Raw genomic sequence first — 25,804 nt, 5'->3', positions numbered from 1 at the left:
GCTCTATTATGTCTTGGAATAATGTAAAACAGCTTCCCTTGGTCTCCCTGTCTCTGTTCCTGTCTCCATCTCTCTGGTTTCGCAGTGTATCTTTGAAATGATGCCATAACAGAGGCGGTGGCACTAGTAGTATTCTGGCTGAGTGTGCCGTTAGGGGCCCCAGCCTTAGTCACTGTCCAAAGACAATGTTGGTGCAGACAGAGCTGCAGACCAGAGATGACACCGTTAAAGTGCTTTGTGTGAGCAACACATTAAGAGATCTGCTTAACTGTTTTATAATGGAGGACACTGCTAAATGTTCTTGAGGATTAAGAGTATGCTCAGTTGTGGCCCTTTATATTTGAATACAAAATCAACAGAAATATAATCCAAATATCAAAACATTCAGGGGAATGAGTTCAAAACACAAACTTTTTTATTTTGGTATTTAAAGGTCAGTCAAATTGACTGATATAATAACCAAAAAGCAAACCTCTCCTTGTCTCTTATTAGAAATAAAATCAAATCTAAGAATATACACCCTGACTATTTTTAATTGCAAAACCTGGATAAAAGATGTCGTGTCCTTCAATGAAAAGTCCATTTTCCAGTGTGCGGTGAATGGCTCCACATCACACTTATTGATAGCACCACCGTTATATTGGTTGTGATGTCACAAATTGTTGCTGTGCACACAATTCTTGAATTGTTTTAAAGATAACTGATAAAAATGCCTTCTAGTGTCTTCACATGACTTGACTACAGTGCCTTGTATATTACACTACATAGTTGTGCACAACATTTCTGATTCAATGTGGGCCTTGCCAAATTTCATTTTGTACATCACACATACGAAACAGCCAATCGCTGTTTAATAGACCACACACCGACACATCAACCGGGCCGTTGGCACAACACTGGCAAACAAACCTGGAAGCTCTACCGCCGTGGGGATTTAACAGCACAGAGAGAGCTAAAGTTAGCATTAGCCTACTAAAAGTTTAGACAGCCAACATTTGAGTTTGCATTTTTTGTAAGTTAACTACATTCATGAACTTCATACAAAACTTACCAACAACTCCCAACAGATATTGTTGTTTGTTTCACAACCAGTAACAGTGTCAGCCACTGCAGTTGCAAGCTAGCAAGCTAAACACACAACATAAACAAATACAAGATGCTAATTACCCTTACCTTTCTGATACGACGGCGAGTCCCCAATGGTAGTGCACAACAGCCTCCTTTTAGTCCAACATGTATTGCCGAATTATTTATCTTCTAATGGATAAAAAATGACACATAGGAAAACGCAAAAACATTGCCGCAGATCGCAAGACTGGCGGGTGTTTTGCTCAAACTAGTAGCGCGAGCAGCAGTGTGCGGGGCGAGGTCCAGAATTACTCAATGGGTAAACAATATACATATAAACTTCCGTCCCCTTTTTTATTTTTATGTGGATAACCGATTTTACACAAAAATATTAATAGAGTTAATTTTTACACAATATAAAACTAACATACGAGACCGATGAAAAGTAGTTTTTAGATAATCTCTACAGACATGCATATTGCCTTTTTTGCTGCACAAAAACGTATTTCCTTGAAGAGAGGGGATGAAAGGAGACTTTAAGTTACAAAATTCCTATTTTATTTTTAAAATAAACAACATGTACAATCACAATGCCAATTTCACTCACTGTTGTCAGGTCTGTCTGTCCCTTTAAAAATAAACTTCCTTGATGTTTATGAAACGTACCAGCAAAATCTAATGGATTCTCCATTAGATTTAGTTTCCTGACAAGTGTTCATGAGAAGAAGCATAACAATAGACATAACAAGTAAACTTTACATAAGAGCAGGGTAATGGTTCCTGGATATCATACATGTGGATCATTAAATAATACAAGGTTTTTGATGACAGTTTGTATACAACATTTAACCAAAAGAAAGAAAAATGACGAACCTCTTGTTTTCTGATGAAAAAAAACACAACACTAACAAAAGCGGATGAGAACAAACTGGGATGTCAGTGCTGCATTGATGTGTAAACAGTTTTTAAAAGACCATTTCCTGCCCAAAGTTTGGAAGGAAAAAAGCTGATTAAATAAAGTCCAACAGATGTGCATAGTTACTATGGAGACATTAAACAAATTAGCAGTTGGAAAAAAGCTTTAAAATCACAACAATCTAAAAAGTTTTATTTGCTTTCTTATTTTACCCTGTAACAGCAAAATGATTTTTCGTTTGGGCTGGAGCAGTTGGGGAAATGTAGTTTGACATGTTCAATTCCATTAAGTGACTTCAGAACATCCTCTGCAGAGACTGGAAAACAGGCACTGCGTGCAAACCTTCAATGAAAAGCTTGAAGTCTGATCCTTGGACAGGGCCATGTTTTTCTCAGCTTTTTCAAATTGGGTTATTATATTACCTTCATGTACTGAATATCATATTGTATGAAAGCAAGAAAAACTCATTTTTTTCCAAACAAATACCAACTGCCTTGTGAGATCAGATTCAACTCCAATGTAAATGGCTTGTTTGGCCAAGTGTTATCCATTTTGAGAGTGCATATGTGTGTGTGTGTGTGTGTGTGTGTGTGTGTGTGTGTGTGTGTGTGTGTGTGTGTGTGTGTGTGTGTGTGTGTGTGTGTGTGTGTGTGTGTGTGTGTGTATGTGTGTGTGTGTGTGTGTCTCCAGTGGCGTTATATCTGCACTGAGGACCAAAACCACGAGCCCTGCTGGCAGCCTGCCGCAAGTGCTGCTAGAAAATAAAACAAGAAATAAGTGCTTTATGAAACAAACATACACAAGTCTCCCATATTTTTTGGTTACCAGTTTGCTGCCAGCAGCTGCATCCAATCATCTCGGTTTTTGCACTTTTTTTCCTTTAACCCCAACACTTTTTTTATTTTAAAATCCCACATATTCATTTTAAATGGGAAAATATCAGACCTCTGCCTCAGCTGTTGCCACAGAATGATTTTTAGATTGTGACTCAGATAAGTGAGGACAAAACTGTTAGGTAAACCATGTCAACAAAAGCAAAAAAAAAAGGAAAATAAATAAATGTCTGAAGGAATGTCACAGTCTCTTTGTCTTTAACTGTGATATGTCTTTTCCAGTCTCAGAGACTGAAAGAGAGAAATGCAAACAAACAAAGTACCCGTGTGTGTCACACACTAAGACAAACTTTTTCAAAGTTATCTTCTGCACATGATGTGAACGCTACAATAGACTTGGCAAGTTTTTTCTGATAAACTTGACAGAGGATTCAGCCACACCGGATATGAAAAAAAGATATGCAGATCTACGAAATCTGTGTTGATTTGAGATCTAAGGATAATTCCAGTCCTGAGGAGTTGTAAAAGAAGCAAACCTTGAAGTCTGACACGCTGAGTGCCCCATTAGGCGTGGCACCATTATACAGTTTGTATAAATGTACCATTTCTTATTTGGACAAGAAAATTCATATGTTTCTTTCTGCATGTCAGACTAGACAAACTATAGAAATCAGAACAAATTCCCCCTAAAGGATAATTATTTTTTCCCCTGTTGAAACTCTTTAATGGTTTGTTGCCAAGAGGCACACTATGAGTTATTACTCAATAAATACCAAAGGTTTAATTCCTAGCCAAATGTGTGTCAACGCCTAGCGAGGATATCGGGCTCTTAACGTGTGGAGCAGTTAAACTGAAAGTTACACCAGGAGAAAACATGTTGCAATACTCTTTGGAAATTACCTTTCATATTCGAAACAATTTAAATCTTTGGGTATTACAAAAGACATTAAAAGATCTCATTTTTTAAATTACCTATCAAAAAGAAAAGAAAATCATTTTAACTTAGTCATATAGATGCATCAAAAATATTCAGATTACACTTCTTTGACTCAAGTTTCAAATACAATACATAATTTATGGCTTTATAAGTTAAAACTAAGAAAACGCCTCAATCTACATCCAAGTTTCACCCACAATATACAAGTTAAATTAAATGGTTTAAAGCAAATTTACTGTCCATACCACTTGAGGTAACATATGTGTTACTCTCATCACTTGCTACTCAGTGCCTAACTTGCATCTTGATATTGTCGTAGTACAAAAACATGCTCTGCAAAAAGCCTTATTGAAATACAAACACTATACAAAAGAGGCAGTCTTTTACAAATATTGTTGAAGCATCCCTTAGCCCGTGGATTATAATGAAATCTAAAGAATGTCTCATCCACTTGGGCCTAGTAAACCACAATTGTCTTGTCTCATTATTGCTGTGAGAATGACTCCCTTTGTAGTGCCTTGGTCAAAACACATTCCAGGAAGACGAGTCCATACAAGTCTGGCCTTTTTTTATTTTTTATCTCAACCTTAATTTCCAAGTACCAGGAAGAGATAGCTGATGAGAGCTCAAAAATCCCCTTTTTAATAAAAAAATAAAGGTTTTGTGCTTTCAAACCATGACATCAGTTGACTTCCGATCTCCGCCCCCCTTTGGTTTTCTTCAATACGGCCTCCATACGGCTTCATCCATGCGGCCCCCGGGGTTGAGGACAGTCGGGGAGTTACTGTGGCTCCCGTCGCCGTCCACCCCTCCCTCCGTCTGGCTGGGCAGGTTGGGGTTCACCAGGGAGGTGCCCGTGGAGGCACTAGTGCAAGGCGGAATCATCCTGGAGGGCGAACGATCCCCGCCGGGAACCATGGAAAACTGGTAGGAGCCGGAGGACGCGCCGTAATAGAGATAGGGCGTACTGCTGGTCTGGAAGGGGCCACTCTGGCTCTGGGTGGAGCCCGGGTACGGAGGAGGAAGGTAGGTGTGGTAGTGCGCACTGCCCAGCGACATGGCGGAGGTGACGGGTGGGGTGTAGGTGAAGGTAGTCGGGTAGTGCATCCGAGGACCCGTGAAACGACTATCTGTGATGGAGGAGAGGCTCGGGAACTGACGCTCAAACTGACCCGGGAACGGGCTCAGGTCAGAGGAACCTATCGAAACATAAAATAAATCATTTGTTTAGAATTCGCAGTAAAGCACACATCATCGTACAAGCAGAAATCTTTTCATAGCAGTTTGTCAGTTTTGATTTAGTGAAACTTATTTTTTAAGATACTATTTATATGTAATTGAATTGAACAAATCAGTCCCTTAAGGGGTGAAACAGTAGTAAACTGAATTGAACGTAATCAAATATTTCAAGCCAAATAAGTGTATTATCCAAATTAGGGAAAGACTTTGCACAGCTATAAAATATTATTAATCTATAAATATTGTTATATCCGTCATATTCACTGGAGTTCCAGTTCCAATCCAGCGCTTGAGTTTTGATGAAGTTAACAAACATCAGAGACGTCGTGCGCATGCATATCCCTTAATATGTTTATGTCTCTGCATATTTATGTTTCTGTGTGTGTGTTGGCGCATGTCTATCTGTATAACTGTTTATGCATGCAAATGTGTGTGTGTGTGTGTGTGTGTGTGTGTGTGTGTGTGTGTGTGTGTGTGTGTGTGTGTGTGTGTGTGTGTGTGTGTGTGTGTGTGTGTGTGTGTGTGTGTGTGTGTGCAAACAGTGTGTGTGGTGGGGGGGCTGATGGTGTGTATGTGTGTGTGAAAACTGTACGCACACAAAAAAGCAGTTGGGATGAATCAGGAGCTGCACATGTGGAAACACTTTGAGCAGAAACAGTTTCCATGAGATCCATAATGAGGCAGGGCTGAGCTCTGATGTGGCTCCTCTCCTCGCCTCCCATCGGCTCCAGCGTGTGTGTGTACGTGTGTGTGTGTACGTGTGCACGCGCAACAAGCGAGTGAGAGCCGAGAAAGAGCTGCTCCATCTCACCCTTCGTTCCTCTCTTCGCTTCATCCCTTAAAAAATACCCGAAAACCACTAACTGGCTGTGGCGAGCTTCGCGCTGGGCGCAGAGTTTAAGGAGAATAGGAGGTCCTCCCCCTCTCGCACTCCCTCCCTCTCTCTCGTCTCCTCTCAGTGGTTTAGTCCAGCCATGGCGCTCTTATCATAAATCACCAGGCGTCTTCCGTGTCACCATGTCTGCTGCGAGAGGACAGGGGGTGGCGGGGAAGAGGAGGGAGGAGGGGGACGCAGTGTTTATGTGCAGGGAGGAATTGCGAAGCCGGATTTGTCGCTAGAGTCAGATAGCATATGCTGCCAATTAAGCCCTTTAAACTTAATCTTTCCACAAGATCCGTTTGATTCTAATAGAAATAGTAGGTGATTGTTTCCGCTGTGAAGGAGCAGTGTGATCACAGTCGTGACCGGCTCTGTTCAATAAACTCCTGACTCCTGCTTTTAACATTTGGACCTATTTTAGTCCTCAAAGGGGCCCTGTGATGATGAGCCAGATCGATCTTTATTAGCTTAAAAGAAACCAGAGTGGAACAATGTCTAAATATTTAGAAAGGGTTTTTACAAACTCTAGAAGAGCATCACTTCTGAATTAGCTGTTTTTACTTGAGTGATGAACTTTTGCAACCCACTTCTTAGCGACTGTGACATTTTAGATGAGCTGGATTGTGTGTGTGTGTGGGGGGGGGGGGGGTGATGCCGCAGAGTTTGCTCAGGAGCATCCATATCAGCTTCTGCTCGTACTTGTCGGTATGTTTCTGTGGCTAGATTCTGTTACAGCGCAGTCTGGCGAGGTGTCAACATGATATCCAGAGATCTGAGAGCCTTAGTCGCATCACTTAGAAGGCATTAAGTGCTGGAGGTGTGCAAGTGGGCGAAGGTGGGTGGAGAGGGGTTTTTTCAAGCCTGTGTTTGCGCGTGTGCTCGCGCATGCACGTGTGTCACTCTGAGAACAAAGCCTGATGCTCATGAGATGAAAGCAGAAGGGAAAGACCGAAGTAATCAAAGCTGACAAGGCAGCTGGCTGGATTTTAAACCCTTTCTAATGCAGAGTCACACGGCTGCGTCGCGTAATCACTCACGCTCGCTCAGGGCACACACACACACACACACACACACACACACACACACACACGAGGGTGTAGTATGTTAGCACAAGAAAACAGAGAGAGAAAAAAAAGCAGCATGGGAAAAAAAACTCTCATGGCAGTGAGTCAAACAGGTGTACGGGGGAGAAACTTGTCTGGCGGCGTGTAGGGAGTTTAAAGGAGCTTTCACGTTGGGGGAAAAAACAGATACAAATTGGAACACAGATGCTGCCATTAAGGCACACACACTGGCTAAGGCAATTACCCAGAATGCCCTTGTGAGAGTAGCGTATTGCTATAAAGACACTTTATTTGTCAGCCTGTTATTATCCCTGGGCCTGTTATTACCCATACTCATCTGGGATCAAAGGCTTGGAGGGGAGAAACGGAAACAATCCTTTTTTTCTCTTTACTGTCATCCACGCCATCCAAACCGCTCTCTGGAGTTCAGTGGGACAAATCCTGTCATTTGAGAATGAGCCAATAGCAGCTCGCTATGTATGTAAGACTTTGGTAAATGGTAGCACATGGATCTTTTTGTAGTCTTTGTTTATGTTTCTGCTTTTGAGTGGGAGCTTGTTGTCTATCGCTTAAGAACATGTATTATCTGGATCATTTGTGGCGATTTAAGGAGATGAAGTAACGGATCTACCTGGCAATCGTCTAGGCACGTCACTGATGGCAGGCAGGCCCGTGCCTCGGCTGGAGGAGAGGGGGGTGGTGGAGTGGACGGAGGGGGACGCCATGGGACTCAGGTAGGACGGGTACGTCTGTTCATACGACCAGGGAGGAGAGGACTGGGACTGACGAGGGTCTGATGGGGAGAAGGAAAGCGAGTGAAGGAAAGGAGGAAGGAGATGAAAAAGAGAAAGAATAATTACCAGTGGCCCATCGACTGGTTCATATGTTCTATTTACTTTGGCAAATTGACAAACACATACACAACTGTCGACAATGTTAGTGTCTCTCTGTCCTTACGTTGAGAGGCAAGTATCAGTTGGATGCGTTACGCAACATCCTCCGTAATGACACATCTAATGTTTACCTTCCAAGAGAAGATCTTCCTGTTTGCCTTATAAAACATTGTGCTTGCAGCTGAGGACAGAGAGCCTTGCTGGCACACAACCAGGATGTAAACACACCGGCAGACAACCAAGAAAACAACCGCCACACAAACTTTATTGTGTGTCGCAACAGTATTGTAGAGCATGAGAGTTGCTCGATATTGCATTTTATGGGAGCTATTTTCATGTGTTATGATGAAATTTGTTCACTGATGTGTAGTGATTTACAATCTCTAACTCAGGGATTAACGCACAGGGTAGTTGCCAGGGGTTGTACACATGCAATAGAGATTAGGAACATATTGAGTAACCTTAATTTTTTTAAATGGTATATGTTGTTATTTAACGTGCATGAAAAGTAGTAAGCAAGATAGCAGAGAGGTCAAAACAATTCAAAGTTTAAACAAATATTGAACAAATCTAAATATATTGAGTAGATCGGTTCCAACACATTTAAAACAGTTCTCCTAAAGTATTCCTCAATAAATAAAGAAATAGATAAACAGTTAAAATAGTTAGCTACAGTACAAGTACAAATGGATAAATGGCTGGGATAAAATCATGTTTATACAATAAAAAAATTAAAAACTGTTGAAAGTCCAAGTGGTACGTACTAAGAATGCAAACGTGACACAACTAAATCATTGGAAGTTGGAACATAAATCCACTTTTATATCATCTAAAGTGTAAAATGAATTGAACTGCTTTTTAATTGTCGGGTGGTGAAGGGGTACCTGGAGTTCATGTGACATGTTTTTGGGGGTAGGCCGGATGAGGTTAGGAACCACTTCTCTAATCAAAGCTGAACTTGGATATAAACTTCATCCTTCTCCTTAAAATATTTACTCTGGAGATCTTTGTTGCTCACATGCAATTACTGTCCAGTCCAGTGTATAATACTCTCTGCCACACTGCTACGCTGTCCAACCATCCCTCAAACGATCCGATAAGTAACACTACAAAGCCTTGGCACAGAGTAACTAAGAGCTAAATGACGACCTGTGACGAGCCTACGGAGGTGTGGAGGATCAGGTAGCAGTTATCCCCAACCGTGAGAGATGGTGTTACCTTCTAGGATGCAGATTGATAGAGTGACATGGAGCAGAGAAAGACAGATGATCTCGGAGGCAGTGGAACTGAGCGTTCTGTGCAGCATGAGCACATGGCCCCAGTGTGGGTTTGATGTTTCACCTCATATACAGTAGATTTTAATAAACTTTGTGACGGAGCCTTCTTGCTTTCTCAGTGACATGATTTAGGATTCTGAGCAGAATATGTGTGTTGCATAATTTTCTTGGCATTTTGGGATTCAAATACAACGTGAAAAACACATAACATTTCTTATTCTTGGTTGCAAACTAAAAAACGTGTATTGCTGGGCAATCTATCTGAAATCTGAAATATAATAAGGAAGATTTTCTGATATTTATCTTTAAGTCACAATATGGCAAACTCATTATGCTAAATGACATTCCTAATATAAAAATAAATAGATGCACACCTTTGTACAAGTTCTCTTGATTCTTTTTAAGTACAATATCTTTTTAATGTTTTAATTTTGCAGACTGACCACGACTATATCATATATATATATATATATATATATATATAAACATCAAATTATAATAATTAAACCAATATATTGCATGTTGAATGATCTCCCAGCCTAAAATAAATGAATTATTATGGTCATTGTAAGAAATACAGAAATAAATTGTAAAATATAATTGTAATTCTGGATAAAAATGTTCTTTTGTCACTTTGTTAAAAATTTACCTGGTTAAGGTTTTGTATTATAACCCTATTTAATTAATCCTGTTCAATGACAGAAGGCACTTGAGGGACCCAAAGGGGGTCAGAGGTCAGTAGCAGCTCCAGTTCAGTAAGATCCCGCTCTACGACACTTCCCAAGAGTGGATAATTGCTGCAATGTTCTTAAACCCTGTCTTTTCTGTTTCCAAGGTTAGAAAATGAGAACCGGCTGCTCACCTGTTATCTGCGTCTGTCCCTGCGGGTTGAAGGAGTTACCCCCTGTGTTGAGAGTTTGCCGGGGGCCTTGAGTGGGAATGGCTACCCTCACCCTCATCCTCTCGAGCTCACTGAGGCGATCTGAGAAGAGCCCAGTCTTCGGAGGGTCCTCGAGTTTCTGACGATGTCCTGGGGACACAGAAAAGCAGCGTTTTATTAGTTAGGATGTTTCATGCTGCAGGGGAAAAAACTGTACTTGATAATGGTGTTTTTAACTGCTGTGTTGTTTCGTCCAAATGAGTGTTTGTTTGATCTATTGCAAAGAAGGATCTCAAAACCAAGGGATTCTCAGTGGTGTCAAATGACTCAGTGTGCCGTGCCTAACTTGGTAAACACAGTGTGTGCTCCTAAACAAAGAGAAGGTAAAGAGAGGCTTTTGGGATTGGATGCTACTACATCCTGCAAGACTTAACAATCATCTCTCACCTCGCATGAGAGCATTAGAGAGAACTACGAGTGATGTTGAGACATTGCACGTACAGTACAATATGTTTAGTTTTAACCTGAGACTTCTTCATCACGTAAACACAAGCTCTCACGCCATTGCCCAATTATCCCCACAGGAGTCATGACTTATGCCAAAAATGTGTATCTTTTCCGGCATTCCTCTGCCAATAGTAGCACACCCTTTACGTCCCTGATTGTACTCTCATCTCTTTTGGGCTAAATCCAGACCCCTTTAGTATACAAATTCAGTACATGCACATTGCAAACACATACAAAAACACAAGACAGTGAGTCAATTGTGACCAAATCTATACCAGCAGCCATGTGGGCCCTGTAGTGAGAACCACAACAAACACTTTCCCATGGGGCCCAGGTATAGACTACAGTTTAGCTAAGGTGGGGTAGAAAGAGAAGCCTGTGCACACACAGTCCTTTTTATCACTGACACAGGTCTATGTTGGTGCGTCTGTCTGGTCTCGCACTAGTTCTCCTGTAAAGGCGGTAAAGTAAATATCAAACAGAGGTGGGTAGAAAATCCTGCTGTGCTTGGCGGAGCTCCAGTTGGCTGAGGCAGAGACAACGAGCTACTTCAGAATCTTGCCCAACCTGCCTGCTGCCTGGGAACAAAGACCTGGCACTACAGCTACGGTACTGATTGGTGTCAGGTAAGGAGTTCTTCACAAAAAAAATGACAAAGATCAAAGAGCACAGAAAATAGCCTTATGGGCGCTCCTTGTGTACAAATAGTTTAACATGTGTGCCTCCCCCCCGGCAGAGGAGCTTTGTTACACGTCACATCACGTTTCATCTCTCTTTGCAGATTATTTTGTCCCTTCCACTATCAAATAAACACCGGAAGACATTAAAAATAGTCATTCAAATCCTCTGTGTATTATTTGTCCATTACAGCAAGTCTGGAAAAAAGATCAACCACAGAAATACTTTTATCAAATCATCTGACGCTTCACAACAAATTAATTTATTCCTAACAACTGTTATGGAATTCTGACTTGAGAATGGTAGGACTGCAAATGCAGCCAGTGACAGTCAGACAGACCATGATTTGTTTTTATTACAATGACGTTACCATCCTGGCATCATCCAGTTCAAATAAACAGACAATCTCATCAACCGCTTCTTAACATAGATGACTTGGAAGGGGGATAATAAGGGCTACTTGCAAAACCCTCAGCTTATTGAAGTTCTTTTTTCTTCATAACATAATTCATGGCCATATTTCATTAATAATATTTCTCTGGATAATTTGTGCCTTACTTTGGCGTTCCTCATCACTCTATGCAAGCTGTGCCCAGTCAATCATAGCGTTTCCATTTTCAACAGACCAAATTTCTATTCTAAAAAAGCCTCGGGACACAGTGCGGGCTTTGTGCACAGGCCGTCTCCTAGTGATGGGAATAAATAGCAATGGGAGACCGAGGGAGATGAGGGGAGACAGAGAGGGACAGACACGAGGGGGAGGAGGCACATGGAGAGGAAGAGACCCTGATGACCAGTAAATTAAGAGTACTGGATGGAGCTGAACCAGTCAGCAGACACAGTGCTGAACAGTGAATATTGAAATAGTTAAAGAGTTTAGGATTTCGAACATCTGTGAGGAAGATCCCAAAATACAGCTAGATATTGACATGTATATTTATGGAGATAAAGATGGATCAACGTGATGGATGGAAGATATTACTGGTAGTTAGACACAATTTCAGGAACACTCAGATACCATCCTTCACTACCATACTGTCATGATACCTATGGATGCAACCCAGTTTTAAAGGAAACCAACGTATTTCTTCTCCTATAGGAATGCAGCATGTCAACCACCACATTCAGGTCCAATTTACACTGCAAACAGCCAGACCTCAAGTCCATTAGTTTAGCCTGGCTTGACAGTAAATACAGTTTTTCATGAGTTAATTACACCTTTTAGACGACAACTGTTGCCAAACACAAGACGTCTCAGCTGTTTTATCGGAACCCTAGCAGGGCGGAGGAATGAGCCGGGGGTATTTAAAGGAGCGGGAAAGGCGGATGATTTCACTGCCGTAGGGAAAGTCCCTGAGATTCCCATCATCCCTGTGAAAACAGCGGAGATTTTCGATAGCGCCTGCCACTTCCCTGCCCAGCCAGCGGCCGGAAACATGGACAGATTCAGACCAGATGTGAGCAACTTGCACACACGCGGAAACACATGAAAAACACACACGCAAGAATAAATGGATGTATGCAAACACACGTCTGCGCATGCAGCAATCATGAGCCGTTGCACACATGCACCATGCATACACCTTTGCACATGCACTTACAGTACAGGCCCGGAAATACACAGTCAAATGATGAATAATGATTAGATAGCACTTCTATAGATAGTATCTGTAATCACACAGTTGCACACTGATCCTAGAATAGTAGTTTTTCAGCCGTCACAGAGACATACGTCTGGATTCAACTCGCCCGTTCGAATCTGATAACACTTAGTAAAAGCAAGTAGGCAAACAGAATATAAGTCCTCTGTAATTAATGGCAGCATTAGATTTGATCTGAGCCTGAGCACAGAGATCTTTGTCATGTCTGAAAATGTTTCTCCAATACCAAAGCATTTTTTTAGCTTGGGAATATATCTTTTTCATTAAAAGAGTACCAAAGTGTGTCTCATGACTAAAGAGTGTAAAGGGACAGTTTTAGAGAAATACACTCATTTGCTGGAAGTTATATCAGCAGATTGATGCCACTTTCATGTCAGTACAGTAAACATAAAACTACAGAGCGATATGTTTCATTTAATGCCATGTTTTCACACCCAACCCTTTACATAAGTTAGACTCTTAAGCTATTTTTAACACGGGCTATACGTTGCAGAAACACATTGGGTTTCCAGTTAAAACATTTTTTTATTTAAGCTAGTTAAGTAGTCTATGTAGATAAGTAGATGGTTGACTTCTGGATAGGACACCAATGTCTTCATAGTACGACACCTGACTTTGATAGCACTTTATATGAGCATGTTATTTAGTCGCAACGGGAAATCAGAAACAAAAAGCAAAACAATGCATATCTACAACCCCCAAAACTATTTTTTGAAATTGACATGTAACCAGCCAATTTAGGATACAAGGCTGGCAAAATTCGTAGCCTGGCTTGTGTCTTAAGGGCATCAAATGTGCAACAAGAGATTAAAAGAATAATTGGGCTGAAAAGGTACTAGTAGGAACATTTTGCTACGCTAAGTATTCTTAGGTTCTAAGTGAGAAATGTTTCAAAAATGTTTTTTCAACCTCCTCCCCACACCAACACATGAAGTTTCAGATATCACTACAGACACATAACTAGGAAATTATCTTGCCTGCTGCCTGACTAAGGGAGGAAAATTCGGAGCGCCAGAAAATCCTTAATAAATGGGATAATTTATAAATTCTCTGTCACGTCATGCCCTCTAAGCCCTTCAGGCTAGTTTATGATCACTGGGTGAGCTTGGATGAATGTATCTTTGGGGCTGATTCAGAAAAACCCCCATGCTCATGGAGCCTGGGTTGAATCAGCCCGTCTGTGTTTGTATGTGTGTGTGTGTGTGTGTGTGTGTGTGTGTGTGTGTGTGTGTGTGTGTGTGTGTGTGTGTGTGTGTGTGTGTGTGTGTGTGTGTGTGTGTGTGTGTGTGTGTGTGTGTGTGTGTGTGTGTGTGTGTGTGTGTGTGTGTGTGTCAGTCATTTTGCAGTGGAACAGCCAGTTAAGTCCATGAATGAATACACTGGGTCCATATTTCACTTTTTTATTTGGAGCCCTCACAGTGGCCATGTTGTTTTTGTGAGTGGTCAGAAACAATGAATTATTTCAGGTGGCAATCTGAAACTGGCAGAGTGTGGCTCGAAAAGAAAAGCGCTGAGTGGTTGACATTTAGATGCCTGTCTACCATGGGGGTCTGGTATAAAGAGAGAGAAGAGGAGGGAGGGGGGAGACAGAGAACAGGGGAGATAATAAAAACAGAATTGGGAAAAACAGAGAAAAAACGAAGAAGGGGAAAAAGAGAAAAGGTGCGGGAGATGAGGCAGCGAGGGAAGGAGAGAAGGAGAGAAGAAGACGTAGGGAAAGGGGGAGCCAGGCTGTCGTGGAGCGCTGCCAGCCGTCTGTGTGGTCCATGCGTTCCAGCCTGGAGGAAGCAAGCCAGGCAAGGGAAAGGCACACACACTCGCACACATGCATACACACACAGACATGCACAACAATTCCCAAAGGCGAAACATTTATTGAACACAAAAACACATTATATACACACGATATAGCGCAAACTTTAAATAGCACACACACACATACACTCGCACACAGTTTGGCTTTGGTGTGCTCCCTAAGCACCTCTGCTAAAACTAAAGTGTTTTGATCCAAATCCCTCTGAAATGTTTTTTTTTCTTTAACTGCCAACCAATTTTCGGACCCTCCATAATCTTTATCACTTTTATGATTCACTTTCTTCTCCCCCTTCTCACTCTTTATTCTGCTGTCGTGCTCTCTGTCTTTCCCTCCCACTGAATGATTTTGTGTTTTGTGCTGTAAAGGCCTTGGCACCTCTTCAAGGAACTTCATAAGACATTCAACTGACTGACTGCCTCTGGAAAAGCCTGCAGCCTTTTTTTCTCTTCTCTCTTTTTCCCCCTTTCTCTCTCCCTCCCCCTTTTCATTCCTTTTCCTCCTGATGTTTCGGGTGAGTTTTATTTGTCCGGCTCCCATTGTTAAAAGCTGTTTCGAGTAAGGCAGCAGTAGATAGGTGGGTGTGTAACTGTCTGAGAGGGGAAATGTATTGAGTCTTCTCAAATCCTCTTTAAGTACCTGGACGCTGTACAAAAGCATGTCAGATTTTTTAGGACTTGAGGAAGTAACTGACAATTCATGAAAATCCAGGAACATAAAGGTCCTTATGTTAGAGTACATCATTTAAATACCTCACAATATTTAAATAGTGTGGCACTGTTTAATTTGCATTTAGCACCAAGCATACACGTCTGTTGACAGAAACAAAGCCAAGGCCTAACAGCATGTAATAGTACCCTACAAGTACGTGTAATGGCTTGTTTGTGTTATGAGACTTTTTTGTGTCATCATGACAGATGTGTTAATAAAGGTGTCTCCCTTACTCTAGACTGTTTACAGCCAAGGAGCAATGAAGAGACAGTTTTTTTTTTAAATAGCCATAATGGAACGTAGCCTGGCAACCACTACTATGAGGTTGTTTAGGTGTGTGGGTGTGTGTGTGTGTGTGTTTGTTTGAGTGCATTTGAGTGAGCATGGGTGTAAGCGCTATATTTAATATGGTGAACCATGCCTCATCGTTTACTGTTCATTTGTGGTGTGCCACAAGGCTCAGTTTAAGGTCTGCTATTGTTTTCTGATGCATGCTTAGTGGGCATTATTTGCAAATATAATATCTAGTTTCGTTTCTAATCAGATGACATCTAGCTGTATGTATCAATAGCAGTTGGCAACAATAGCAATCTCGTTACTCTCATTAATTACCCTAACAAGCTGAATGTTACATTCCTTTCGATTAATTGCAATAAATGAAGTTCCACTTTGTTCGGTATTTACCTAAATACCCTGGCAGTCAATTAACGTTTAACCCAGTGGTTCCCAAAATGCAAGGCACGCAGATATATTACAGGGGGAGGCGTGGCAAGACAAATAATTAAAGCATGCTTGAACCCTGCTAGCATAACATGGTCAAGTTTGTGACAGGGCTCCCAGATAAATGCAAAGAAGAGGATGAATCTTCAAATGTTCAATAACCCACTCTTAAATAAGGCAGAAAGGCAAGCTTGTCCTTGGGAGTCTGTTGTATTTATTTGCAATTTTGTTATGCAGCTAACTTTGTAAACAGACTTATCAATGCTGCTACTCCCGTTCACTTCCAGAAACACATTACGCTGGCTCTTCACTGTCGCTCGCTCTGCACATGCATGCACCACACAGGTATTCCCCCTCTCTCTCTTAAAGGGACAGTCGGCCACACTCTGCATGACCCTACAATATAACACACCGGTTAGGTTTTGGATTGGAGTGGAGATGGATTACCTACTGCTAGGTAGGAGAGCCATGACCAGTTTCTTTTGCCACATCCTACCTATGTGAGGATGTGGCCTCAATAAAAACAAAATACAGGTCAAAGCTGGACATTGAAAATTAACTACGAGTGGCATGCTCACAGCTGCAACCCAACTTGAAAAGACCTGCATTACAAAGCAAACAGATGTACATTTTTTCTCTCAGGGAGCTGGTTAAATGTCAAAAGCCAGAGAGGTAATTTTGAAAAAATATGATGAAAGCATAAATGCTGGTAAAATTGACACAGTATTACACAGTTAGACTTATTATAATTCCACTGTAACGTTGATTTGTCACTATTATTTATTTTGTTTTGTCAAATAATAAGTTAAGTTCCAGTTTGGAGTTTGGAAGCTTAAGATGTGTATGTGTGTTGTTTTTGTCTTAAAGTCCAAAATGATTTCTTTCAAATCTTTTGTTTATTCAGTCCAAAACCCTAAGATATTCAGATTTTAAAAAATGCAGTTCAAATAAAGTAACAATTATTATGATTGTATGCAGAAGCATATCTGGAAGTGTTATGTGTGTGAGTGTGAGCGTAAGTGTGTCAAAGGAATAGTTTGGCTTGGCAGGCAGGTCTCCTGGACCACTAATATTGTCTGTAGGCCTGTTAGTAACCAGGGCCTCTTCACCAAACTTGTTAACACCCTGACCAAAATCGAACCAAAACACGACCCTGTCCCCGAGCCCAGAAACCCCCAGACCCTGCAGCTTCTAAAAGCCAGAGAGTAAAGACGAACCTGACCACTAACCTCCACCGCTAACACACACACATCACATGCACTCAGTTATGCAAAGTAACCGCTGATAAATGCCCCAGCAAGACACAGTACATGTGACGCCACAATGGTTTTTGTCACCTCCTATGTTTGTCTGTCATCAATTAACTATAATGAGAACAGTGGGTTTGGACAGAAAGCCTAGTATATTGTGTTATTACGGCTCGGTTATTATCACTCAGGAAGTTTGTCTCAGCTGGCCGCAGCCACCGCCAGGAGCAGCTGAAAGGAGACAGAACCACCTATAAAAGCATATTGGTTTAAACAACCACTCCCTGTCTATTAGCTCAAAATGACATTTAATGAGGCCTATTAGCTCTGCTCCAGCACTGTGGCTACACTACACTAATGACACCAATAACACACACTCTCTCTCACTCTCTCTCTCTCTCTCTCTCTCTCTCGCTCTCTCTCTCCTCTCGCTCTCTCTCTCCTCTCTCTCTCTCTCTCTGCAAAACATGACATCTGGGTCCCGCTTGCACACTCAGGCGCTATGGGACAGACATACATGCATTTGCAATCATATCTACAGGAGCAGACACACACATGTTTATACGCTTGAACACACACAGACACATACATGTGTACACGCTTGCTGAGTTGTTGGTGCAGAAAACCACAGAGTAACCAAGAACTGTCAATCGATTAAGCACAATGCGAGCCACAGAAACTGAGTTAGCCTCCCGCTAATAACACAGTGGCCAGAGGGACCTGACTTACCACTTACCATCCCCACACACACAATGTAACCTCTGAGGAAAATCATACCACAGATCTTTAAAACGGGGCCTCACTGATATTCGTCTCTTTGACCACGCAATTAATTAGCTTAAACTCAGAGCCACAGTTCAGCGATATGAGCCCCGTTTATTCGCGGGTGGTCCAACTTTATCCCCCTCTCTGATATTATATGTGGAACCGCTGAGGGAAATGACATCCCTCAGGAAGACTCATATGGCTACCATAAGGCTCATCAAACACGCCTACACAAAATATCCTTCCTGAGCGCGACACCCACAACCCCGCAAGTCATTAACAGGGAGCAAAACCTCCCAATAACATCAGGAAAGTGTAAAAAACATTAATAAAACCAAAGGGAATGGTTACTTATTTTAGCTTTATATACCACTTACCAGCCCAAGTTCAAATCTTATGTTATTGTCAGCCTATTTTCCAGAGACAACACAGTGTTTTCACAGAGAAGGGCCACAGAGTACCAGTGTATGTCAAGCTCAAGACAGCCCACTGTTCTTTCTCCGTGTGTCTCTGTGCGGACCCCTCCCTATAGGGGCCCGGGGTAGCAAAGGCCCCCTAATTACCCACTCGTTTAACACAAAATAGAGCTGTAATGGCCGACAAAGCCCCCCCAATGTGTCAATGAAGCGTTCACAGATAGAATCGCAGTTTTGGAGACAGCCGGTGCTCTCAGCTTGGAGTCTCTCTGTGCTGAAACCTGGAGGAGGGGAGGTGTGGTTAAGAGGGCACATGTGTGTTTTGCCACCCTCCAACCTCGGCTTAATGACCCCTGAGAGGGAGACGTGTTCTGGCTGTAGTTTCTGGGTAAATTACACCACCACTGCAATTCTGACCACTTAACAGCAAAGTGAAGAAGTTCAGGGGTTACATGTGATGACATACTCCTTATTGCTTAAATTACTGTCCTGGGACTGAAGTTATAACCAGCAGACTTTAACTTTAAAGCTATGTCGAAGACCACAAATTGAGCAAATAGAAGGGAGGAACAATAAATGAAAGTGTTAAGTCTTTTCACAATGCCCCAATCCCTCACCTGACATCAGGTAATGCTAACGCCTATCAATTAGTGACTCACAGGGTTACATAAAGGCTTTCTAGACACAAAATAAGACCTAAGTGGGCCTTTTCTAAACAAATTCTGCTCCGACTCCCATCTGCTCGCCACTGAATAACAGGACTTGTTTGAAAGTCATCTGACGGGGGACAGCAGATGCACAGGAAATGCTTTTGATCAAACAAGATGGCTTGAGTGCAATGAGAGTTAGAAGGGAAATAGTGGGTGTGATTGTGAGTACATGTGCGTTTGACGACAAGCATGTGCCTTTGTTTCAGGCTGCGTGTTGATGAACGCTGAATGTCGAGCGTCTGAGGCATTTTTTGGCACAACGGGCAGGTTTTCCTACAATGGAGACTAATGGTGGTACTAATCCTACTGTCTCCTGGCTCCTCTGTGTCTCTGGTGCCATATGTGACGGGGCAGTCGGGAGGTCGGGTTGTTTGTGATTTGATATTGTTCACTGAGACGCCATGAGATGAGAATATGTTTTTTTTTATGAATAGGGAGGAGGGTCGGGGAAACAGCTGCATGCCAGACCAGTTGGCACTGAGGGCTATAGTAAAGTTTTTTTCCCCTCCTCAGTTGTTTTTATATGGCCCATTAAAAGGAGCTGATGCTAGCATTCTGCTACCCAGTGTACCCTCTCAGGAAGATTCTGTCTCACTTTTTTATTTCTCGTTTCTCTCTCAAATCGTCACTCTGGAGGCTGAGCGGCTTTCTGAGAATTAAAAGTCTGTTCAGAGCCAATTAACATAATCAGAACTTTTTCTAGTAAAACATTTACTTTTTTTAATTAACTTATTTTTATTAGCCTGTCACCATTATAACAGGGCATTTGCTGTCATTGGCGTAGTGTACTGTAAGCCACATCGACAGCTTAATTAAAGGGGCACTTCACTAATTATAAAGTTTAGTTTTCCATCATAAGGTTTACTTCTGAGCATGTAAAAAAAAACCAGTTCAGAGTATAATGTCTTCTTTCCTGGCTGCTGTGTACCTTTGCAAAGTTGAAATAGTGTTGAAATGAAAGACTACTGAGTTGCATTTTGGGAAATGTAGGATGCAGTGCTCTAGGGAGCTTAGGCACTAAAATGTGTGATATTTTGACCTATGCTTCCTCAACTTTTTTATTTTTCTCATAAAACCCTCATATTTTTAAGCACCATACTAACATGTTGGTGAACCCATTCAAAGGCTGATTAAAAGAGGGAGTATTTTGTTATCTGTGCGTGTGTAGACATATTCCATTACTGTACTGCATGTGCGTGCCTTTGTACTCACTCCTGGGCTCACGCGGTCCGTCCACGGTGACCTTTATGGCTCGGTGGTAAGTGGCCACTTGGGGCGGGTTGGTGAATACCGTGATTGTCAGCGTGAAGCTCTTGCCTGTGGTGACATCAAACAACATCAAATGACATACCATCTGCAAAAACAATGACCCCCATTCATCGCTAAACCATCCCCAAGTCACAAGTGTGGTTGTGATCACATAATAGCCAATACAAACTGGCAAAAATCGACTTTAAGAGGATTAACAACAGACAACAATTGCTGTTTGAGAGGGTCTATTTAAGTCTTTTGGCAGAGTCTTAATGGAAGATTGACTGGAGGAGCCAGTATCTTGTTATCCAGACTGTTCTCTCTGTCTAGCGCAGTGTGAGTGGGCGAGAGGCATTTTAATAGTCACTTCCTTTCTCGATAATCCCCAGCAGTTGCTGCCTTGGGGTTGAGTGTGTGTGTGTAATGCTCCCATGTGTATGCATGGGGAGCACTATGAATCAGAGCGCAACAGCCAAGTCAGCAGCAGCACTAACGTCTGAGGTATGCGGGCGCATCACGTTGCCATGGCTACACGCAGGAAACAGGGAGCAGGGGGCAGGTTGCTGCAGCGACTCATCGGAGCAGCTGTCCATTCAGGCGCAGTCACTTACTAGTGTGTGCCCTCCTCTCTCCTGCTCTACACTCACTGTAAACAAGCCTTTCAAAAAGGGATGAGATGACTCAGGGAGATAGGAGAAGCAACAGGTGTTCTACATACCTGATATCTGAGGAGCATGTGGGTGATCTGTGATAAAGTAGGGCGCCATCATTGCTGCCGTCAACCGTTACATGCGATCTAATTCAGGCAACCCTGCACACTGCTATACTATTAACTCTAATGAGACAATCCCAAGTATCTGATTCCTCTCTGAGTTACCTGCCTTGCTGTCATTGTACTCTAGCACTATTTTAAGGCCTTTGACTATCAATCTTTGTCCATCTCAGTCATCTCTCCATGCCTCTGTGTGCACAAATTTTAGATGTCTTACATCCCATCAGTTCGCTCTGCTTGTACTTATCTCAGGTATTCATTTCAGACACCTCGTAGTCCGATCTCCCCTGGCTCCTATGTCACTTCCTGTGACTATATTCTGTGTCACATCTTGAGGGAGCAATATGTCCAGCCAACATGCCTCCTCCCTGCTCTCTATGCTTTTGTCAGCCCCTCATCGCTCCTGGCTGCCTCGGCTACCCTCCCTTTTTGACAACTGAGGGGGAACTGAGAGGGAAAGTCACTGACGGAGATGCTGACAGCTCTTATCACGGTCAACTTATTGAAGGAGACCACTTCCTGTGAGATTTGTAGAAATGAAAAATCTTTTGAGAGGGCGAGATTGCATCCTCTGAGCCAAATTTCAAATCGTAAATAAGACGATTTTGTAACATGGCGTTAAATTAAGCAATGAGTCGCTCCTGCAATGCCAAATATTTAGGGAATGCTATTTGACCCAATAGGATCGGGCCTCTGCCTCACTGCCTGACAGCATGAGGATATGTGCAGAGCGATCAGCTGTGGGGCTGCAGCACCACCCAACATGTTTATAAGCCTCGACTGTGTCGGGTCATGTCAGGTGACATTATTCTAAAGACAAACTTGTGTTCTTGTTATCAGTTCAACACTGTCTTATTCAGCTGATACCACGCTGATCACACATCCTATTTTTGTTCAAAGCTTGGTGTCTTAAACCCAAGGGCAAAGATCCAAAGCATTAAACAGTAGGTTTTACAAAGCATTTTTAACCCACCTTGGTTCAAAAGACCAAAAATAATTTGAAGAGGTTCATTTTCAAGCAACGCGATTTACCACTCAGACTTCTGAAAACGGGCGGTGGTATTTGAGCCGGAGTTACAGATCATTATGTGGTTGCCACGAAGGGAACGTGACCACTAATCCACACCACCGAATCTAATGGCTCCCCCTGAGTTGTAGTTTCAGTGAATGGTGCATAAAGTGTGTCGGGCCTCACCTCTGCCACTGCGGCCAACGAAGCGAAGGTCGTTGAAACGCGCTACTTGGTTCTTCATCACACCTGAGGCGTTCCGCAGCTCGGCGGAGTAGTTCTCGTCGTTGCCCGCCATTACTGTCACAACAGTCCCATCAGGGACATCTCCCAGGGCAACCACCTGGCAGGGGCAGAGAGGTCAAAGGGCAGAAATGTATTAACTGCTCAGAAATATAATCAACAGGAAGACACCCATGTTGCTCCCTTGTGCTGTGACCAATATTTTGTAAATAATATGGTAAAAGAGAAATGTAAAAGTTATAATAGAAAAAAAAAACTATACTTTTAAATAAAATAAATTCTTCTGTTTATAAGCCTAGCAAAATGAAATGAAACTAATTCTCAGTTTCACTGTTGAGAAGAATTCAATTGAGCTAATGTGACAGACTTGTTTTACATCTTCTCATCTTCCTTGGAATATTGATGAATAGATTTAATTACACTTCATTTCTAAAATGCTTTCTTTAAAACAAAAGTTGCGAGGCCTTGTGTTATTATTTAGATTCCTGGAAGCAGATAAAAGAGCAGGAGCCGGCCTACAGAGCAGCCATAATTACAGAGCCGTAGTAATAAGAACGGTTAAGTAACACATATATTTTAAAATGTGTCACATTTGATTTGGAGCCAGTCAGGCTACAGCTACAAATTTCCACTTTGGTGTTTCTTTGATCCATCCTTTAAATAATAACTGTCAAGTAATTAATAAGGCCTTTCCTGTGAAATATCATGGGAGCAAAAATATTGTCAAGGGTTCAAAAACGCTCTAAGAGGCCTTTAATGTATCAACAGTTACTCTTTCAGTTACTGCTCTTCTGCTAATTAAATGTTCAGTAAAATCAACATGTGAAAACTATTTGCTATAATTTTGTGTAATGATTTTAATCAGAGCTATAGGCCCTAATGTGGTGGTAACACATTTATGTTGAGGTATGGTTTTTATATTTTTAACATATGAAAATAATTACCTTAAATAGAAAACAAATATTAATCACCATGGAAACAAAGCTTTGATTGTAAAAGTATCCACCATCTAAGGGGGGCTATTTAAGAGACATGAATGTTGTAGTTTTCTAAATTCACTGCCTTTCCAAAAAAATACTAAATAATGATTTGTTTTTCAAAAATGTGAATAGAAAAACAATATGTACATTTAATTGCTTATTTTACATTTAAAGACATTTTACCAGACCTTTTATTTTTGTCTGTCCCTTTAAACATCACCACCTTTTTCGAATTCATTTTCTGAATTTGTATGGTTTATAAAGTTGCTTTTAAAACTCCCAGATCCCCTTGCATCATGAAATAAATACAAAACTGTCAGAAGAATTAAAACAATAAAATCGCCATCCAAAATAATTACATTCATTGAATGTTTATGATATGGGGTTCAACAAGAAAATAATGATGTACTTTCATCTAAAAATCTGGCTAAATTGAATGATTTGTTACAGTAAAGTGAACACTGAACACTTTGTGGTTTACTCTCATGTTAATTACCGAGCACATCGCTGAGACGGGACTCACCTTGAAGGCGACAGGCAGCGTCTTGTTGCATCGCCAATGGGAGGGGAGGACCGAGCACAAAAAGTTGGGGCTGTCGGTCCGAACCAGCTCGGCCGGGTGGTCTGCGATGATCTCCGCCATGCTGCGGTTCTCGTGGGGGCGCAGTCTCGGCACCGCAGCTGCGTCCGTCTGCCCCGCTGGAGAGCTCACATCGTTCATCTTTCCTGGGACCGGCTGGAGGCTATTTGACGGCGGACTGAACCTCCGACTGGCGCTGGGATCTACGGGAATTCGCATCACAACAGCGTTGGTTATCAAAAAAGACACCAAAGGCTCTCCAGCTCCTCTCTTTCTGTCTCTCACACACTTCAGGGGGAAAACTCGGAGTGTGCGCCGCTGCTCGGAGAACCTCAGCGCGCTTGCCAATGGAAAACTTCGTGTGCGCACCGCGTTTCAAAACTCTCTCCACTACAAACTTTAGTGGTCGCCTTCAAACGACATAAAATATACTTCTCCGTCAAGAAAAACAACCCTTGAAAACTTGATGATGTTTTAAATGACGAGCTCCTTTTTTCAAACTTCTCGAGGAAAGCGTCCATGCGCCATAACGCAGGCGTAGTTGCTCGTGTGTGGATATAAATAACATCAAATAAATGTCCGAGCTCGTAATGGGCTGTACAATTACAAAAAAGGCAGGTTTAAAAAGGAATCGCCGACTCAGATGTAAAAAAAAAAACCCTTTTTGTCTGTCTTCCTTTAGTGAAAAGTCAAAGCACTGCTCCAGGTGCGTCATTGAAGTCTTTGTACCAAACTGAAAGGCTCTTTGAAAGCCCTCAGGCAATGTACACACAAAAAAGTTTTCAAAGTCAAAGAAATACACTTTAACAATACTTAAGAGCTACGTATGAACCACCGAAGCCTTACAACTGTGTATATTCTCCGTAAAGACTCTCGGCAGTGTTGTAGATAAGGTTAAAAAGGTGAAGTAAAAAAATAATAATCGCCGGTGAGATGAAGGAGTCGGAAAAATAGTATCCCGTATTTGTAGCCGTAAATGTGGTTAATGTTTGGAGGCCGGGGTTTCCCGTGCTCAGGCTTTTTGTGGTTTATATAGCTCGAGCGCCCAGCAATTATTGCGCTGATGCGACTCCAACACGTGGTGTCTGGAGTCAGATCCATTCCCTCTGCCATAATCTATCACGCCTATATACACGGCCGGACAGGTTTCAGTGTAACGTCGATACCTTCATGAAACACTCAAGTCTCACGCATGTTCTCTCCGTCGTTATTCACAGATAAGAGTTTCACACTGTCTCACGTACATACCGACATGTTACCGCTGCCCCGGACCATCGGCGCGCTCCTAACTCCGGGGATGGTCATTTCCAGTCGGAATAACGCGAATCAGTCCATCACTCCGTGTTGTGTTACCCACTATGTCCCGATAATACACGGCTCAGAAGAGCGTTCAGAGATCCGAGCCCGGGTGAGAAGTGAGTTACTCTCCATAAGGTAGGAGGGGGTGAGTCACCGGAGAGCGGTGAGTCAGGTATAGAGGCACAGGCAGGAGTAGGGTTTCACTCGGTCGCAGGGGAGAGCTGTTGTGCAGGTGTACAGGTATTCTACCAACACGGGCGTTAGTTATGTTTATCCAGCCATGTGACCGTTTACTGTGAACTGTATGCTCTTTTTAGGCAAGTAAAACATATAATCTAACAATCTGTTGTGCCTCATACAATTTAACATTATTTTACAATTTAATTTAAACATAACAGCGCCAAAAAATAAATACCCGGATGAATATATATTTACCTCAAAATTACAAAGGTAGA

The 25,804-nt window shown here is 42.1% G+C and overlaps 1 protein-coding gene across 4 annotated transcripts; it reads right to left on the bottom strand.

Moving 5' to 3' along the window:
• Positions 1–1,603: 1,603 nt before the first annotated feature.
• Positions 1,604–25,545, bottom strand: runx2b (RUNX family transcription factor 2b). Of its 4 annotated transcripts, none has more exons than XM_063902378.1 (7): positions 25,299–25,545; positions 23,994–24,253; positions 22,434–22,590; positions 20,428–20,532; positions 9,970–10,137; positions 7,569–7,730; positions 1,604–4,953 (listed from the first exon to the last, which is right to left on the bottom strand). In XM_063902378.1, the coding sequence occupies exons 2-7, from the start codon at positions 24,189–24,191 to the stop codon at positions 4,475–4,477; spliced, it is 1,269 nt and encodes a 422-aa protein (XP_063758448.1). In that variant the 5' UTR covers positions 24,192–24,253; positions 25,299–25,545; the 3' UTR covers positions 1,604–4,474. The 4 variants fall into 4 exon arrangements, with proteins under 4 accessions (XP_063758448.1, XP_063758449.1, XP_063758447.1 ...); XM_063902379.1 differs by lacking the exon at positions 25,299–25,545 and adding an exon at positions 24,340–25,098; XM_063902377.1 differs by lacking the exon at positions 25,299–25,545 and having other exon boundaries at positions 23,994–25,098.
• Positions 25,546–25,804: the final 259 nt, after the last annotated feature.

This window comes from Eleginops maclovinus, chromosome 15, assembly GCF_036324505.1.
Source record: "Eleginops maclovinus isolate JMC-PN-2008 ecotype Puerto Natales chromosome 15, JC_Emac_rtc_rv5, whole genome shotgun sequence".
In the NCBI taxonomy this organism is placed as follows: Eukaryota; Metazoa; Chordata; class Actinopteri; order Perciformes; family Eleginopidae; genus Eleginops; species Eleginops maclovinus.
Note: the sequence above shows the minus strand (reverse complement) of the source record. Positions and strands in the feature narration are given on the sequence as shown.